General features: G+C 42.6%; 1 protein-coding gene across 2 annotated transcripts; it reads right to left on the bottom strand.

The window, feature by feature from the left end:
• Positions 1-270: 270 nt before the first annotated feature.
• Positions 271-20,176, bottom strand: MEST (mesoderm specific transcript). Of its 2 annotated transcripts, none has more exons than XM_083183320.1 (12): positions 19,837-20,176; positions 14,846-15,000; positions 10,371-10,450; positions 9,261-9,338; positions 8,692-8,828; positions 5,712-5,770; positions 4,742-4,782; positions 2,802-2,872; positions 2,438-2,539; positions 2,171-2,247; positions 1,639-1,702; positions 271-968 (listed from the first exon to the last, which is right to left on the bottom strand). In XM_083183320.1, the coding sequence occupies exons 2-12, from the start codon at positions 14,997-14,999 to the stop codon at positions 851-853; spliced, it is 981 nt and encodes a 326-aa protein (XP_083039446.1). In that variant the 5' UTR covers position 15,000; positions 19,837-20,176; the 3' UTR covers positions 271-850. The 2 variants fall into 2 exon arrangements, with proteins under 2 accessions (XP_083039446.1, XP_083039447.1); XM_083183321.1 differs by lacking the exon at positions 19,837-20,176 and adding an exon at positions 15,605-18,255.
• Between the last annotated feature and the right edge of the window lie 277 nt (positions 20,177-20,453).

Genomic DNA, 20,453 nt, shown 5'->3' with positions numbered 1-20,453 from the left:
ATACCTGTGGGGGAGTTGTCTTATTCTGTCACTAATACCCATTGGGGGAGTAATGACCCAATTTCCTTTGTACGGTCACAGCCAGCCCCCTGTTACTGAGCCATTACTGTCACTTACATCATACCATTTATACTGTACTAGCGACCTCCCCCTGCTTCACACGGGTACATTTTTTTCTAATAACGGTGATGTAACCATGCGGAGTAGGGGCGGGTTGCTAGTTACTAATAAAAAATATATTAAGTAAAATAAAATGCATGTAATTTCAGCTTCTATTAAAATACAATTTTATTATTTAGAAAATGGCAGATTAAGGTCTTAAAATTGCAGCCCTTTTTTATTGCGCTGTGCAGACACTGCATGTAAGCATGATTTCCTACAATTGTGCTCCATGCTGCCTTTATACCTAACCTACATATTGTTCCTAATCATCTCACACAAAAAAAAAACAATGATTTTACAAGCACAGATTTGATTAGAAACCTGCAGTATGCCTGGCTCTGACAGAGGCCAACATACTATATCAGGAGAAAAATTTGGGATATTCTGTTGTACATATTTGATGTAATTAGGAAAATAAAACCATACAGTGATAGGTGCATAGGACCTGTACATATAAAATAACAGACAGCCCTGAGATATCTTGCGGTGGTTCCTGCTGGAATTTGGATGCAGAGGCTGAATGCTCCAGGGTAACACGAATGAAAAAATAATGTAAACTCATTATTGCTTATTTGTTTTTCTTTAGAAAAGAATAAAAAATAAACCACACAATTCCATATGTCATCTGAAGATCAATGTCGGTCAAGCTGCCCAGAGGGGGAAAAAACGTATATTCCGTAATCCATGGTCAGAATGAATTGATGAAGTTCAGATAGGCATTCAGGAAACCAGTGGGATCCTCCAGCTGAGGGTAGTGACTGATGTGATCATCCAAAACTGTGAACGTCGACTTTGGAATCAGTTTCCTGTAGACAGGACATCGTGACAAGTTAAATCATGTAGAGCTTAGCTGCACATTACAGACTAATGGCCCCTACACACATGCCGATATTAAGGCATTTTCTAAGCGACTTTGCTAAGTTTGCCAAATGCCCCTACATCAGTGTGTGTGTGTGTGTATAGGGGCTTTAGCGACAGCAATGCGTGTCCCCGCGTGTTGCTATCGCTGGACGACATTTGTGGTCAACGAGCACAAATCTCGCTGATCATCAATGTTCTCCAGCTCGCTCACTACACAGCGCTGACAACTTGCGCTGTATGCTGAGCGACAGCGCTGTAGCAGAGGCCGACCTAATATAGCTAGGAAGCCCTAAACCAGTGGTAGCCAACTCCAGTCCTCGAGAGCTACCAACAGGTCACATTTTCCAGACAACCTAGCTGCTGCACAGGTACACTCATTACTCACTGACTAGTTTTGTAAAGATCCACAGGTGGAGATAATTACTTCACTTGTGATTCTGTGAGGAGACCTGGAAAACATTAATTGTTGGTAGCTTTCGAGGACTGGAGTTGGCTACGCCAGACACCAGACATTTTTTCACAGCACAGATCCAGTTAAATGTATTCATTATGTCCCACCCAGTTTTGGCTCAGGTGTTATCCTGGCGATATACAAAAGAGGTGGGCTTTACTTACTTATATTGATCCAAGAACTCTGGATGGGGGTTGACAGGATCCAGTGGTCCATATATTAGATGCACTATGGGTACAAAATGCTTATTAAAATATGAATGTGGCCATTATTCTCATTTTCATTATACTGCAATAGGTTTGCAGTATAATGATTTATGTAAATAAAAGTGATCTAGACATATTGTTTGTTTCTAAGGGGGTTATTCTAGTCCATTCTTTCTGACAAAATCCTTCTTAGATGGACAAAACCATGTGCACTGCAGCTGGGGCAGGTGTTACTTGTGCAGAGAGAATTAGATTTGGGTGGGGTTTTTCTTCAAAGTGAGATCTATATTGTAGTGTAAAATCATGCAGTCAGTATTTTCCCTGCACAGAAACAAAATAACTCACCCAAATCTAATTCTCTCTGCACATGTTACATCTGCCCCCCTGCAGTGCATATGGTTTTGTCCATCTAAGAAGGATTTTGTCAGAAAGAATTAACTAGAATAAACCCCTAAATGTGTTCCATCTGATTAAGAATGTGAATACTTACATGGAACTGATGTATTGGTCAGCACTTCCACCCAGCGATCCCTGTGTTTCCTGCGCAGGTTTATATACTGCAAAATACTAAATACAAAATACAGTAGATGCTGTAAGCAGATGCCATGCTTATTGGGAATATTTCTATAGCTGAAAGATTACAGGTAGTAGTCTACACGCAACTCCAGTGCAAATACATAAAAAAAATAAAAAAAAGTAACCTCGCGAAACACAGCCATGCAGTGATGATGAATGGAGCAGGCCATCTGTACTGTACCTGTCTACCACTAGGTTGCCTTCATTGGTCCTCAGAGCAGTCCACATGTCCCAATATTCAGCATCGGAGGGCTGTGTAAAAGGACCAAACACTTCACTTATTCTGCCAAAAAAAAACAACAACATAAATAAAATCAGGAATAGGAATGACAATATAGTTGTTAATAGTATTTTCTTTTCTTAGCATCGGCAGTTACCTGATGAAGGCGCTTTAACAGAAGATGGAAAACGCAGTTATAACAACTAGGGGACTTAACTGGTTGGGTGAGGTGGAGCTAGTGCAGCACCCAGCTGAGTGGCAATTACATAACATGACATCTTTATATCCTCATTCACAAAGTTACACCTCTGCAGCTATTGCTCACCCTTTACTAAAGAAATAGAAGTTCATCAGCCTTGTTAGTATTGGTGAAAAAATCCCACCATCTTTCAGGATCTACAGTGGAAAGGTGAAGAACAAACATTGTGTTATATGGTATAGGCCACATAAGCTTACAAATCAGAAATGATCAATTCTAAACATTAATGTCCTAATAATGTCTACAGTGACTGTATTTTGCATGAACATTTTTGATATTGGTACCTACATATGGTGTCGGCAGTTAGCCTAAATCAGGGGTGTAGCGAGGGTTATTCCAGTGGAGCACGCGCTCCAGGCGCAGAAAACTTCAGAGGTCCTGCTCCTTTGTAGCCTGACTGGGCAGAGCACTGGGCTCCTTTCAAGTCATTTCACCATCCATTGTGCCATCTGCACTGAGGAAGGTGATGGGGGGCTGTGGCTGAGGAAGGTGATGGGGGGCTGTGGCTGAGGAAGGTGATGGGGGGCTGTGGCTGAGGAAGGTGATGGGGGCTGTGGCTGAGGAAGGTAATAGGGGCTGTGGAAGGTGATGGGGGCTGTGGCTGAGGAAGGTGATGGGGGCTGTGGCTGTGGAAGGTGATGGGGTATGTGGTTGAGGAAGGTAATGAGGGATTAATGGCAGTGTTGAGAAGCTGAGGAAAGTGATTAGATGCAGAGGTGATGAGGGCCGAAGATGTCAATGAGGTGCTGGGGGTCTCGGGGGAGTAAGTATGGGACCAAGTATCAACCCACTGGCTTGATCTGGACTCTCTTGAGGAAGGCACTTACTGGTCTGGACTTTCTGAAGTGACTGGAAGCTGGCCTCCTGTGATAAGTTCTGCAGCTGTGACAGGCCAGAATGTGAGGTCAGTCATCTGTAGGGGGCTGGTGGAATTAATGGTTGTTTTATTTATTTTTATTGGCTGGGGGCAATGAATCAATGTTATTTTTATTTCTATGGAAGCAATTATTGAATCTAGAGGTCTCATTTTTGTTTGTGTAGGCCAATATGTGGGGGTGTAAATATGGGGGGGGGGGGGGGCGCCGTGACCTGAGCTTGCTTCGGGCTCCATGACTCTATGCTACGCCTCTGACCTGAAGCAATTTGCTTTCTGTGACAATATTGTTAAAAATATATTTTTAGAGGACAGCACATTTAAAGAGATACCTCAAAGTAAAATGTAGCAGGCAGAGCTTTCAATAGCATCCTATTTGCACAATTACACCTAATGCTGATATGGCTACTGACAGCTATATATAGGTCTCAGTGGATATCTTCCTATGAGTCTAATTCATGTCCGTACGCAAGGGATAATGTTCACTCAACAGACCGATGATCAGCAAACTGTACATGTGCTGTGCACTGCTGCAAACCTGCTCACACTGAGATCTTTGTCACAGGCATTGACAGGAAGTGGCCGTTTGGGGGTCTTAATGAGAGTTTAAGGCGTGTATCTTCTGATGACTGCCTGATCGTACTTGCAAATGAATGGCATCTGCGTCACTACTGTTGTGGCCAGTCTGCATAACTATAGATGAAGCCTAACCTTCAAAGGTTCTCCCTAATTGCATATAGTCCACTAATGTGTACACAATTGGGACTGAAGCTTGCGATGAGTCTGGTGGGTGTCTCTTTTCATTCCTGGGAGGCAGTTTCGCTGTGCGTACAAAAATGAATTAGGCCCTATCTATACTAATATGCCCTCACTGTACCAAACAGGAGACCTCCTGTGCTCTACTCTTTCACGCCTGTCCAGGCACAAGTGTCAGATGCAAGTAAATCTGTGTAAGCACATTGTTTTTGATACTGAGCTTGGACATACAAATGTATACTACACATGCCCCAAAAAACTACACAATGTCACAAAATAGCATTTCTGTGGAGGGTCTGTATTTCTACAGATATGTAAATGACCTTTAGTGACTGCAAAGTCAAGGCTTACTAATATGAATTCCGATTTAACCAACCTTCTGTATAAGTCTGGGGTGATGGGTCTCTGGGATGATTCCTGCAATTGAAAAGCACAAAAAAAATAAGAAAAATAATTTTAGCAAATTAAAGTGAAGATATAATTTACTATATACAGTACATACTGTAACCACACATATATATGTGTATATATATATATATATGTGTATATATATATATATATATATATATATATATATATATATATATATATATATATCTCATTCAGAGTTTGACATAAATATAATACGCAACTTTTTTTAAAAGCATCTTGCACTTGGAAATCCCTGTGACAAAGTGGGCAGGTCAAGGGCTGGAGGGTTCATGGGACCACAGGTAGAAGTACAGCTTAGGGCTTGGTGTGAGTGTATTGATGGAAACTGATGCCAAAATGGGCACCTAAAACATGCATATGTGCGTGCCACTCTGGACTCTTTACTTTAGTGGTAATGGATGGTGGACTATGAATTGCAGCATCATTTGTACACATTCTATCATATTCCTGGCGCTCCTGCTCATTTTACTTGCAACATTTTTCTTTCCCACACATGTTACATATGTGATGGACACTGTATGAGTTCCAGTGTGTACAAGTATATACAGTGTGGTGATATTGCACAAAAGCAGCTCCTAGTTTTCCAACATCCATTCTCTTGATTGTCTGGCTGTATATGAGCTACAACCTAATTGTGAAAATAAACTAAATATTACTATGGATTTTCTAAAGGTAACAATATAAAAAAGGTGTAATTGGTTTATAATGTATTATTAGTCTGTACAGTATTACACAATGTATTTAGGGACAGCACTTCTATAAGAAACATGGAAAGTACTTTGTATAGCTTACATTGTCAGCTGGGATTAACATTGTTTCTCACATGCAAAATGTACTGTCCAATTGGGCTGTACACTAGGTACCTGTGAATGTGGCTATTCCAGTGTAATGGATTTATGCAGCCATAGACTCACCTCCATTAGAGAGACATAGGCTCCCAATGTTAATGTGTCCTGTTCTTCTGTGTTCATACCTACACAAAAACAGCATGAGTAGGATGTGCAAACTAAAGTTGGGTTCATTCCATTATGCAAGAAAATAAAAAGTGGATAAGTGGAGCGCTAGTATAATGAGTATAAGTGGATCAGTTGGGTAGTACAATAAAAAATATTTATTAACTAATAATATTACAATTCGGGTATATCTAGCAGCACATATAAATTATGATATACAATTTAAAATATATAAGTGAATAAGTAAAATCATTGATGTTAAGGGAGTCCATAAACCCGCAGGATAGGTTTCGCTGGAGGGTATATTTTAATCCTCAGTTAGGAGGCATCCTCACGATTGTGCGATCCTTGTATCCAAAATTGGAGCAGGTGGTGGTGTCCCAGTTCAAATAATACAACTGTAGCCAGAGTCCAAGGATAGGGAACCGCTTAGAATAAGAAGCTGGAATTCTCCAAATGAAAACCTCTGTATCAAGTCCTCTGTTTCTTAGTGAACAACCTTCAAACTGCTAACACACTTTCAAGGAGGACTTTCTGCGTACAATGAGATGCATAATGGAATGAAAAAAATGTATATGGAATGAAAAAAAATGTATAGATCTTTCCAACAGAATTCAGGAGAAGTAGTAGCTCCTTCTTCTCCTGAATTCTGTTGGACTTGATACAGATGTTTTCATTTGGAGAATTCCAGCTTCTTATTCTAAGCGGTTCCCTATCCTTGGACTCTGGCTACAAATGCATTATTTGAACTGGGACACCACCACCTGCTCCAATTCTGGATACAAGGATCGCACAATCGTGAGGATGCCTCCTAACTGAGGATTACAATATACCCTCCAGCGAAACCTATCCTGCGGGTTTATGGACTCCCTTAAAAACATCTTGCCAGTCCGGATATACACCAGGAACCCCATGATCATTTGATCAAGAAGCCGCCACGTACCAATCAGTGGGACTCCAAATAATAAGTATAAAAACCTCTCTTGTCCAAATTCACAACATCAATGATTTTACCTTTTCGCTTATTTATTTTAAATTGTATATCATGATTTATATGTGCTGATAGATATACCTGAATTTTTATATTATTAGTTAATAAATCCACTTATACTCATTATACTAGCGCTCCACTTATCCACTTTTTCTTTTCTTGTACCAATTTTGGGGATTAGACACCCCCCTAGTGGGAGCTGCTTGACTCTTCGCCCCATTCAGGCGCCTATATATATATTTTTTCCAGCCTAGGCTGGAAAGATCTATATATTTTTTTTAATTCCATTATGCATCTCATTGTGTGCAGAAAGTCCTCCTTGAAAGTGTATTAGCAGTTTAAAGATTGTTCACTAAGAAATGCATCAGTCTGACACCAGATCCATTTAGTCTGCCCATTACATTATTTCTGATTAGGGATGCCAATCCCAGGGCATTTTTTCAATCCCGGGATCCGGGGATTGGTCTACCTAATAAAAAAAAAATGCACCAGCTCCCAACTAATCCCTCCCCATCCCCCCTGCCTTGCACTGTCACTTACACATCGTTGGTGACAGGCAGCAGCAGGATTCCAGACCATCTCTGGTCTTCACAGCAGCAGGCTGAGTCCGGTGTCTGGAAGCTTCCGACTCCCAGCAACAGGGGTCATGGCGACGTCACTGAATACAGAAGACACGGCAACAGCATGCCGGCGGCTGGGCTGCGCAGCGTGACCCTTGATCTCACGCTGCTCTGCGCACAGCCGTACCACCGGGGGGTCAGTAACAGCAGCCGGGCAGCACATCGGCTTTGAAAAAATAAGTGAATTTTCCATAGCCGCAGTAATCCCGGAATTAAGAGCTTCAATCCCAGGATTCAAATCCTGCCTATTTTAGGCCAAAATCTCGCGATCCCGATCCCGGGATTGGCTTCCCTATTTCTGATACACAGAACATTTACTGTAACCAGCTGTTGTGCCGTGTCTGCATTATCTGGTTAATTCTGCTGGAAGGCACTAATAATTTTATACCCATAGAATATATATATATACTGATAAGGTGCCCACACACTAATACAGTGATTTTGGGGCCTGTCCGGCTCATTTTCGACTCATCACAAATCATTTGCATTCGTTCATGATCGCGATACGATGCGCACTCCCGCGGATCTTCAATGCTGAAGGGAAGAATCAGAAGATGCAGCTAAAGATCTGTGGGTGTTCGGGCGCTCGGGTGTTCGGGCATGCTTGTGCACTTGGGTATTCGGGCATTCAGGCAATCGAGTATTTAGGAGTTGGGACGCCCAGGTGTGTTCGGACACTCGGGTATTTGGCAGTTGGTGAGCGTATAAAAAGTGTATTAAATATAAAGAAACATGTGGAAATGTCAACATATCATGGGCTGTATGTAATGTGTGTTGCGAGTCCGGTGGCCGTGCAGGGTGCCAGATGAACTGGGAGGTTTATTTTAAAGGGGCAATCATTTAAAAGGCATGGTTTTGCCTTGTAAACAACTGCCCCTTTAATAAAAGGAAAGATTCAGCCGGCATCTCACATGGCCTTAGGACTCGCACCGCACTACATCCGCCCTTATGTATCTATTCAGCTTACAAAAAAAAGCTTACATAATCTTTTGATCTTATTCTTTGTAAACTGTTCTGGGGATGCAACAATAGGTGATTATAACAGAAGCTGTCACGACACCCATAGAGGGGGAATAAATTAGTGGCGAGCGCAGTGAGCCCACAAGGGGGGGCGATCCACGCCCCTCCCCTTGTCGGGATTTCGGCGGTTGGGATTCTGGCGTCGGGATTTTGAATGCCGGGATTCCGTATCAAACCCGGTTACATGCGGTAACATAAAAATAATATATCTACCGATGTAAAACCGATGAAAACCTACATGACTTTTTAGCAGAAAAAAAAGCTTATTTATTCTACAGTATGTATAAACATGGGAGGCTGTAGCACTGACCTATGAAGTAGTTCCTGGGCGACAGTATCTCCATAATCGTGAGACAGTAAGTTCACTTTTTGATCTCTCAGGCCAAGGTGACTGATTAGGGCTTCTACAATACTGGCCTGCTCAAAAATGGAATAGCGGTGGAACCTCTGCAAAATAAGACTTACTTTTTTAATTGTCCTTTGCAATTGTAACAGTCAAAACATTGTTATAACTGTAACAGTATATACAATATGAGAGAGAGAGAGAGAGAGAGAGATGTTGTGTTGCACACTCCCGATGTATAACTGTAGATACCTTTTGCCAGGTGGCTTCCAATGGCAAGTATACAGGACAGAAAAAGAAAGGCAGAAATTTCGTCAGAATGACGAAGGTCGTAAATAAACCGAACCATTGATACATCAAGTTACCTGTGAAGGCCTGATGCTTGGTGTATGTTACATATACCTTAACAAGTCTTGATACTAAAATATATTTTGCCTCATGAAAACAACTAAGCACATCACACTATATTTGGGAAAATATACATGAAAATTAAAACACCTTACCAGGCTAGAAGGTAAGAATCTAGAATTACTTACTGGCTTGTCACTAAAACCAAACCCTATAAAGTCCAGAGCAATCACTCTTTGGAATCTTTGTGATAAACCTTCCCAGACCTGCAACATAAAATAGAACAGAGACAGATGAACACCCTGAAAACAAATGCTAAATTGCACTACTGCTAACTGTAAATGTATGCACAAATGAGCCCCAGATATTATGCAACATGGCTGATGATTGAGAAGTAAACTAACGTATCAAAGCAGTCACAAAATGTTTGTCTTATTTTTCCTATTTTCAATGTTCCCCTCAAGCACTTTATTGTATTATATAGGTTATTCTTAGCACTGCCTATTTATTTTCATCTTTCCTACTGTACTTTTTGGGATGTCCTCACTTTTTCCTTCTCTATAGAGTCTTGTTCCATATATGCCCTGCGCATCGCTGTTGCCTTTAATCTATACTATTATACATATTTGTTTATGTTGTCAGTAGTGGTAAAGTATTAAGCCCTGTACACAATAGACTATCCCACCTGCTGCTGATATCAGCAGCACCAGGGTGCTGGCATCGGCAGGTTGTAGTCACGGCACTGGTGGGGCTGCAGCATGGCCCTCATTAACGAGGTCCTCCCTTGTCAGAACTGCACAGATGAGGGAGGGGGGCCATTAATGATGCATGGGAGCTCACATTATTAATGTTTTTAAGTGTACACATTTGATGAGAAAGTAACAGATATCACTCGCTAAGGCCCTTCATCTTGTGTATATGGGGCATTAGGGTGGCTGTAGATTTTTGATATGCTGGAACTTTCTGGAAGTAACATCACTGACTCTGGTGGAAGGGGTTAGAGTTCAGGCCAACTGATACTTTGGGGTCTATTTACTAACCCTGGAGAGAGCTAAAGTAGTAACCTGTCATCGTTCAAACACAGCCGGTAACATAGTAATTTGGAGCGGGTTGGCAGGTCCTTTCCCTTGCTCCTCCTTATCTTACTCCAAGACTGGTAAATATACCCCTAAATTCCATCCCCTCCCCCTGCATTTATCAGTGTCAAACCTACTAATTTCCGTGCCAAACCTATCCACAGCTGGTACACCACTGCTGGTAACATAACACCAACTAATGAGTAACAAAGACAAAATCACCTTATACCAGTCATAGCTTGAGGTCGGAAAGCCATGTAAAAGAATGACCACATCAGAGCTCCCCACAGCTCCCCAAGATTCTGGGGGGAAAATACAATAGATACTGTATTTTACTGGACTAAAGTAACATTATAAAACAGTCAAATGAAAAATATTTATATTAAACACTTAGAGATGTTATTTGGAAAAACAATTGGCTTGTTGAAGCTTCAGCAGAGCCGGGATAACGGGGGGTTTAGCTTACCTGATGTAAAATGATTTAGCCATGCTGCAGGTTTGCGAAACATATTCATTTGTCTCAAATTTCATCTTTTATACCTGGTCAACATGCCGGGTGTGGATTATTAGGTTGACAGTCATTAAGGCGACAGTGAAAAGGTCGACTTGGCCAAAAAGTTGACATGGAAATTGAGGACACAGAAAAAATTTAACATGGGGTGTTCACGCTTTTTTTTGTGTCTATGGGCCGTATTCAATGAAAATATTCTCAGTGCATGGCGAGCGGTTTTTTTTTACGCTCGCCATGCACTCGCCGTGTTTTTGCGGAGATTCTCCATGTTTGGAGATTCTCCACCACGGCACTTTAGATAGTATTCAATGTGACTGATACTCGCCACCCCTCGCGGCGAGTATCAGCCAATCCGGCGTATGAGGTGACGCCGCAGGGAGCCTGAGGACCGCCCCCCCCCCCCGGAGAGCCAACAGGGGGCCGGGTATTCACTGCACCCGATCGTGCATATGTAATGATCCCAAATATTAGTGTATGCCCTAAATGTGGGGCCTCCAAACCCACCTTTGTCCATTGTATGTGGGATTGCGCACTTACAAAATGGTTCTGGGCTTCGGTCAATATATTTTCTTCTATGTATCGGATAGATCTAAACCGAGCATTGCCCATGCAGACTCTATTTTGTATCTTGCAGGAAAGCAGAAGCATTGCATGTTCTTTTAATTAATGTATTTTCTAAAATGGTATTCAAACACAAATTCTGAAGTAGAATTGTATCAACATAGTTTTCTGATGCAATTAAGTGCACAGACGGTGTAATGGTTAGCATTACTGCCTCACAGCACTAAAGGTGCCCATACACAGTACAATTATTGTATGCGTTATGGACTAGATTGCATCACATAGCATTGCATGCAAATCGCATTGCATGCAATCTAGTTCAAAAAGTATGTGCAGCACATACTTTTTGAGCTGTGCATTGTGATGTGCGTGGAAGAGCGTATCTCATCGTACACAGCAATTGTACCGTGTATGGGCACCTTAAGGTCATGGGTTCAATTCCCACCATGGCCTTAACCGTGCAGAGTTTGTATATTCTCCCTGTACTTGCGTGGGTTTCCTCTGGGTACTCAGATTTCCTCCCACAATCGAAAAATATACTGGTAGGTTAGTTGGCTCACAACAAAAAATTAACCCTAGAATGAATTGTAGGGACTATAGATTGTAAGCCTCACTGGGGCAGGGACTGATGTGAACGTTCAAATATTCTCTGTAAAGTGCTGCAGAATATATACTGTATTTGCTGGCGTATAAGACTACTTTTTTCCCCTGAAAAAGAAAAGCCTCCAAGTGGGAGGGTCGTCTTATACACCGGGTGCACTTATATAACAAACTCTATAATTTGAGTGGAAATGTTGGGGGGTCGTCTTATACGCCGGTAAATAACTGGTAATAAATAAATAATAAAGACTGGCTCATGACCTTCAGAAGAGTATTCCTAGTTGTGAAATACTCCCGTTCCCACATGCCATAGAATGTAACCAGGATAAGAAGTGTAACTTCATGTATTATACACACTGCTATTACTGTATGCTCACACCTGCTTTGTAATAGAAAACAAACTTCTTTGTTCTAAACCCGCATGGAATAAACTCAGATACTGATTTCACACCAATCTGCGTATTGTGTAATTTCTCCCAGCTGGTAAAACATACAGGCTGTCTGACACACACATCAAAGCTCTGATCGCCATAAGATTACAGAGAGTTAGTAATCGATTTCTCATACGCTCTCTCCCATTATCAGCAACCTTGGCGGTTTTGGCTATTGTGCAACCATTGGTTTGGGGTGGAAAGCAAGAAGTTATTGCAAATTATTTCAGCAGTAGGCTATAACTTTGTATTGCAAATGTGGACCTATGCAGATCTCCCCATAGATTGCTTTATTTATTTACTTTAATCATTTTTGATTTTCAAATGGACTGGCTTGAAACAACCTTACATAATGAGACGTAATGATTAATAATAAAGAGTCAACCTTTTTTTGAACTTTTTGAGGGTTTTATTGACTCACTTATTTTAGCTCTACATACACACATTTTCGCATATGACCTATTTACTGATGTTCTAAAGAAATCTGTTTAGATAGATATTCCCTGTGGTAATGACCTCTCCCCACTCTTGCCTTCAAGATCTTGCCAATGCTTCTCCCTCTGGAACTTTCTCCCTCCTCTACTTATCAGACTCTCCGCCTCTCTTAAGACAAACACACTTTTAAGACCCACTTTTTGATCAGAGGCTTCCAGTTCTCATCCTACCCCACTGCTACTTGCTTAGATTTATATTCTTCTGTTTACTGTAACTCTGTTGTACTGCCATTACATCGAAATGCTTATAATTGTACACATGAGTAGTGCATAAGTTTCTGAATGTGTAGTGTATAGGTAGAGTAGACACAACCATACTGTCCACTTGTGAACTGTAATCTCTGACTAAAGATCTTGTGAAAGATCAAGGTGCAGAGCCATTTGTAAGCAGCACTGCACACCGTAGTCAACATGTTCACTTTGCAAACTCATTATGGAGCTTAATAGAGGCCATTGGAGAGCCATGCTCTTCCATGACTAGAAGAGTGGTCTGAGACAGCAAGCTGTTCTTGTGGTGGGAAGCACCATCCTAAACCAGTGTATTTAAGTTGTTGCACAATTTTGATGTCGGAAACAGTCTAAGAAGACAGTGAGTGCTGAGGTCAATTTGGGTCTCCCATCACTGAACACAACATTACTACAGTGCAAGCCATAGTTGAGTTGGATGTCAGGGTGACTGAAGTACAGTTAGAGAAGGAGATAGGCATCTCAACGGGTTCCATACTCCCAAAAAGCTTGGTCTGAGCAAAGATTATGCACACTGGGTGCCCCATTAGCTGACCAGAGATGGAGGAGGCTCGGGTGACTTGTTGCCGCAACATGGAAAGCAGCACTCGGGATAAAAGTGATCTATACAAGTGAATGATTTGTACAATTTATTCATAAACTAAAACATGGAGGAGGTAATGTAGTTAAAATACGGCGCCCACAAGGGATCAGCAAAGGATAAATAAATACTGTAGGTCCATTGGTGGACAATAATAGCACTCTACGGAGCAAATTTACTAAGATGTGTACTCTACTTTACATGTGATGTTGCTATGGGCAACCAATCAGAAACTACTTTTTTATTTAGCACCCGATAGTAGACAGGATCTGATTGGTTCCCCATAGCAACATCACATGTGAAGTAGAATGCACAGCTTAGTAAATTTCCCCCTATAAATTTTATCCTTGACAAAGCTGCACTTGGGAAAGCAGCAAAACTCAGTCTGAACCAGCCCTCTTTATTATTCGGAGACCCCCTTGTCCATCACCCCTGTCCCGTCAAAGTGTCCCTCCACATCACCGTCCATCTGTGGAGACTTGCATCAAGAGTCCATTGGGCTATTGCGCACCCCACATTGGCAAAATCAATAGTGAGGCCTAACCTTATTGGACAAAAGACGCTTTCTGGGACATGCATTGTACCCTAATTCATATAATTCTAACTATCACTGATACAGTTTTCATCCATTCCCCAATGTCATTTATGTTCAGTGTGTATTAATGAGCTATCTATGTTTTTTGTTTTTTTTTATGTGTGAAAAAAAATTTTTCTTAAATTAAATGTTTTTACTGTGAAGATCATCCAACTCTGCAGATGCTGGGTCAAGTACATCATGCTGAGCGTCCCTTTAGCACCTCTAACGAAGTGCTTTCCAAAGACTGTTGTTCTAGTGTGCACAGGAGCAAAGATAAATCGTATACTAAGAAACCAAATAATAAGTACTTCGGTCATTGGCAAGACTGCACAATGTGTAAAAAATGGACACAATCGCTCCCCTGTTCAATAGATGATAAATATGGTGTGTTGAAGAGACACAATAATGGCATTTGTGCCACCACACACCTTACTCGTACATTTGAGGATTCAAATTATGCCACCAATGCATTCTTATCTTTCTCTCACTTTTTAATATCTGGATTTTATATCCTGGAAGAAAATGGGGGGGGGGGGGGGGGGGGTGAGAATACAAGCTTTTCAAAATACAAGAGGATCCCAAAATACAATGTGAGCCAGTATTCTGCCAACATATGGTTTACAACTCAGTACTATAACTTTCATTTAAAAGAATATCCATGAACATCCTTAACAAGTTTGAAAGAGAGTAGGAATACCTCTATAAAAGATCCGCTGCTCTTGGAATGTGAAAAATGCACCAGTTGACCTCCATGCGAAGAGCGCTGGGGAGAGGTTGGGTGGAGGGATGTGCAGGTACACAGCAAGGAGAGGAACAGTAAGCAGCCCAACCTGAATCCACCATTCCTTCATCCTGCAGAATGACAACACGATACAATGGGACAATGAACCTTATTCAATTCAACAGACACTACTTCACACAATACTGGTAATACCCTATGGAGCTGATGTATTAAGCCTGGCGAAGAGATAACCTGGAGATGAAGGAGATAACGCATCAGCCAATCAGCTGTGTTTGGAATATGACAGTTAGCTACTATTGGAAACAAAGGTTCGTGAATAGCAGTATTGCAAGAGGAAGTATTAAAGGTTTGTTATTTATTATAACAAATAATAAGTAGAGTGGTGTGGAAGCTGTTATAACTGCAAAAGAGGGACTAATACTGTATTAAAAGTATATGTATTTTAATACCGTGTCATTACAGTCCCTAATTGTGTAATGGCCAGGCATCCGAAAACTTTTGATCATATAATTGTATATATTTGCAGTAAATGTATGTGTACAAAACATTGAAATTATTACTAGGTCATAATAACAAGCCTTTAATACTTCCTCTTGAAATACTGCTATTCATGTGCCTTTGTTTCCAATAGTACTAGCTTCATCAGGATTAGCATTTACAGAAATACTAGTGTTGCCATGTCTATTCACCAGTATAGGAAAAAAAAAAATTTACCTTGAAAATGCAATAAATTGGAAGATAGATTTCTGGCAGTTTGGATTCACCTTCTATGGAATGGCCCAGTTTTTTTGTGTTTTTTTTTTTACACTAATTAATTACACTGTAAAATGTTAGTGAATATGTTCTGTTCCATGAGGAAAAAAAAAACTTTCTAAAAACTTGAAGCTCAAAGAAATGGATTTATGTTTAAAATCAGGTATACAGATTGCACATATAAGCAGCTTTATTACTAGACCATATAAGCTTCTTAATGATACTGCTTGCTCAGGACATCTGCTACACTAACCAACTCAAAATAGATCAGAATATTTACAAAACTAATCTGACTTTTTTTCTAAAATTCTTTATTGTACATTTAAAATTTTGTATCAGTTTTAATTTAGAAGATGCAGGATAATAAACTTCCAGAGATGGCTAAAACGTGTGAAAATATAAAAATATTGGAGATTATCAGATGTCAAATACAAAACTATTAGGCTGGGGTCACACATAGTTTTAGCGGAACCTGCTTCGCAGAAATGAGACTGCACACAGTCTCCCATGTGGCCGTCCACACATGTGGTGGTGCCGCATCCAACAAATCCAACCGTAACATGCTGCAGTTAGACAGGATGACAGGAGTAAAACACATTTGAATGCATGTGTTCACACAGTGCAGTTGTGCCGCACTGTGTTCTACATGAAAACCGGTCGTGGCACCAGATGCCCCATTGCCCCCGCTGTCACATACATGTACATGACGGGTGGCTGTTATACCGCCTGCACATAGCACCGACCAGGGCTGCAGGGGGCACTCAAGTGCAAGCTCTTGGGTCATGTCTGGTTCAGGATAGGCTATTACTGAGATGAGCATACGCGGGCAGCAACAAGAGCATGCACGGCATAGGCTGGTGACATGCACAGCATAGGCTGGGGGTCGCCGGCGGGCTTAACTTATCTTTGCAGAAAGTTCCTGTTCCCCTGGCTGCTCGGTACCTTTGTGTCTGATGCACTGAAACTCATTGGGGAAGAGTCATTCTCCCTGGTAATGGATGGACGGCCCCTTGCTGGCCTGTTGCAGCCCCAGGTAGGCACAGTGAGTATGGGTGGGGGCGAAGAGGTGCTGGTAGGAAAGAAAATCCAAGGTCAACACCAGATTGGCAATGGTCAGATACCCAGGGAGAGAGTCCATGGGCTGGTAGAAAGTGATGAGGGCGAGCTCCAATCTCTCCTTGAAGGCCAGCATGGTGACCCTGGCTCTCACCCCTACCACCCTCGAAACCTCAAGAAGGCCACTCCGAGCAAATTGCAGGGCTTTCTGCGCCTTTGGCTGGCTATATTAGCGGGCAGTCCGAGGGCATAGAGGAGCTAAGAAGGGCTCCTGAAGAAGCAAAGCCTTGGGTGCACGGTGGCCAAAGCAAAAGAGCTTAAAGGCTGCCGCCCCTAGGAGAAGAACGCAGAAGACACCTGGAGGAAGCCCTGAAGAGGCGTGGTCATGCAAAAGAGCTTAAAGTCTGCCGCCCCTAGGAAAAGAACGTAGAAGATGCCTGGAGGAAGCCCTGAAGAGGTGGTGGTCATGCAAAAGAGCTTAAAGGCTGCAGCCCCTAGGTGAAGATCCATATAAATAAAATATTCCATGATTACAAAACAGAACTGAAAACATTCAACAACAAAAAATGGGTTTGTTAAAAATATATTGTGTTTCCCCGATAAGAAGACCTACCCCGAAAATAAGCCCTACCCTTATTTCTGGACAACGTCCAAAATAAGCCCTACCGAAGTCCCTGTGCTAAACTACCGATACCCCCGCTATCCCCCTCACCCCTGCCCTGCATGAAATGGAGAAATGGATGCTGCTGCCGTACGGTAGCAGACCTTGTACCACTGAAGCCTCCCAGTCCCAGGGATGCACTGCACATGACGTCAGCACGCACCATCCAAGCGGCGCCTGTGCGGTACACAGGTGGGAGCAGAGGGACAGCAGCGGCGGAAAGGCTGTAAAAATGCGGAAGGAAAGAGTTGTGCTGAAAGTTGAAGGTGAGGGGGGAGGCATGATGGGGATGGGGAAACACTGTAGTATCCAATATTTATTTCTCTTTGTGCCACAAACTTTTCTATTGTTAAATTTAAGAGAATAATAAAAAGTTCCACTGAATTGAAGGACACAACACGTCAGAAAGAAAAGGGGAATATTCACAGGAATGTTTCTATTCTACAAAGATAACAAGAGAAACAATACATTCTGTACGGTAGGCAGATGCAGAGGGTGTAATAAGCTTTTTATTTTTAGAAAGAGTAGCTTCAACCCAATCCTGCAATAACTTTGCATTGATCACCGTAGGAGGAGGACAGAACTTGCATATATGGTAGTGTCATGTAATCATATACACATTAGTTACATTTTCAAGTTGTATTCTAGCTTCTATTTAAGAGTTTATGAGGAATACTTCTCAAACATGTCTGCCCATTTCAACAGATTTGTAATATCCATGAGTATGTTGTAAAGCCAGCACAGTAATGTTATCTAGCACTAGAGCTTTTTTTATCTTAAAGAAGCATAAAACATAGGGCAAAGTTTATGAAGTCTTTACATTCTGTGCATATACACATGCCATTGTGTCAATATTTAACTGACTGAATTTTTCAGAATTCTAAAGTGTATTTTTATTTTTAAATAACAAAAATGCAATAATAAAACAAAACTAAATGATGAAAGTAGTTTACTTAAATAGACACTACGCCATCCTAACATGGGCATATACTCTTCCTTCAGTATTGTGTTTGCATTTGAATATCAGAAATCTAGTGAGCCTGTCTCTACGCTGATAGGGCAACACAATGCACAGCACAGAACTGACAGGATAAGCCAATGCAGAGCACAGCACTGACAGACAACCCAATGCAGAGCACAGCACTGACAGGACAACCCAACTGACAGACAACCCAATGCAGAGCACAGCACTGACAGGCCAACCCAATGCAGAGCACAAACCAATACAGAGCACGCACTGACAGGACAACCCAATGCAGCGCACAGCACTGGCAGGACAACCTACTGCAGCGCACAGCACTGACAGGACAACCTACTGCAGCGCACAGCACTGACAGGACAACCTACTGCAGCGCACAGCACTGACAGGACAACCTACTGCAGCGCACAGCACTGACAGGACAACCTACTGCAGCGCACAGCACTGACAGGACAACCTACTGCAGCGCACAGCACTGACAGGTCAACCCAATGCAGAGCACAGCACTGACAGGACAACCCAATGCAGCGCACAGCACTGACAGGCCAACCCAATGCAGAGCACGCACTGACAGGACACCCCAATGCAGCGCACAGCACTGACAGTACACCCCAATGCAGCGCACAGCACTGACAGGACACCCCAATGCAGCGCACAGCACTGACAGGACACCCCAATGCAGCGCACAGCATTGACAGGACACCCCAATGCAGCGCACAGCATTGACAGGACACCCCAATGGAGCGCACAGCACTGACCGGACAACCCAATGCAGCGCACAGCACTGACAGGACAACCCAATGCAGCGCACAGCACTGACAGGACACCCCAATGCAGAGCACGCACTGACAGGACACCCCAATGGAGCGCACAGCACTGACAGGACACCCCAATGGAGCGCACAGCACTGACAGGACACCCCAATGGAGCGCACAGCACTGACAGGACAACCCAATGCAGCGCACAGCACTGACAGGACACCCCAATGGAGCGCACAGTACTGACAGGACACCCCAATGCAGAGCACAGTACTGACAGGACACCCCAATGGAGCGCACAGCACTGACAGGACAACCCAATGCAGAGCACGCACTGACAGGACAACCCAATGCAGAGCACGCACTGACAGGACAACCCAATGCAGCGGACAGCACTGACAACCATTTGCAGCTTCAGATATTGACAATGACACCCGTTAGGGAACAAGCAATTATCTCACCATGTCAAATGCAATGCAGCGTACAGTACATCTGCGATACACATACGGTGCCAAATAACCTGGTACCTGGCACATTGTCCTACAATGACAAACTACTGCTGTGCTTGCTCCCTTCCCCTACAAAATTGTTAACTCCAACAGCGCCCGTTACACTTCCTAATAAGTCCGTACGCCCCTTTATTTGGCACGGGCAAGCTTGAGCCCTCCAGGTCCTCACTGCTGTCTGACACCCTGCTGTCACCTAGGGCACGTCCCTGCTGCGCCATACGCGCTCTCACCTGGATAAACCCAACTGTCATCATGCCGCCAACAGCAGCAGCCACTCCGGCGCGTGCCAGGCGACACACAGGTACTGCCCGACGTGTGCGTGCGTAGGAAACCAGGGCTAGGTAAGCAGGCGGCCATTTTTCTTCCTGGCAAAGGTCTCAGTTGTGCAAAGAATACGGCAGCATAAATCTCAGGTTTGGTATGGTAATAGTTTCCAGGCATTCCATGCGAATGCATCTATACAGGTTCCATGCAAAAGTATTAACTTTTATTTATATATCAGCACAAGGGATCCACTGCACCTGCAAAAGTATATAAACAATATGAGCAAGAAAAGGAGTGATTTATGTAGTGTGCACACCAACTGATATAGTGGGCAATTAATCGGTTGATATGTTGTTTAGTGATCAGCTAGCATGTACCAGCAATAGCTTTATCATTGTTTACAGACATATCGTTGTTGGCTGTGCAACACAGGCCGATATAGGTAAAAGATATATTGGTGCATTGTGCTGCATGTACAGGCGATCTACTGACCACCAATAGACCTGCAGCAAGAGCCAGCGTTGATTGACAGCTCAACTATTCGGACATGTGATGTGTAGATGCAACCACACAGAGTTGTCAC

This window comes from Crinia signifera, chromosome 4, assembly GCF_055691185.1.
Source record: "Crinia signifera chromosome 4, ASM5569118v1, whole genome shotgun sequence".
Lineage (NCBI taxonomy): Eukaryota > Metazoa > Chordata > Amphibia > Anura > Myobatrachidae > Crinia > Crinia signifera.
The sequence above is the reverse complement of the archived record's forward strand: the minus strand, read 5'-3'. Positions and strand labels throughout refer to the sequence as shown.

Excerpts from the sequence above, each read along its gene's own strand:
- MEST (XM_083183320.1), bottom strand. The coding sequence starts at position 14,999 with ATGAAGGAATGGTGGATTCAGGTTGGGCTGCTTACTGTTCCTCTCCTT. Across the intron at positions 4,783-5,711 it reads CCTATGTCTCTCTAATGGAG|GAATCATCCCAGAGACCCAT; the intron begins GTGAGTCTATGG and ends TTTCAATTGCAG. Across the intron at positions 2,873-4,741 it reads ACCCCAGACTTATACAGAAG|ATCCTGAAAGATGGTGGGAT; the intron begins GTTGGTTAAATC and ends TTTCCACTGTAG.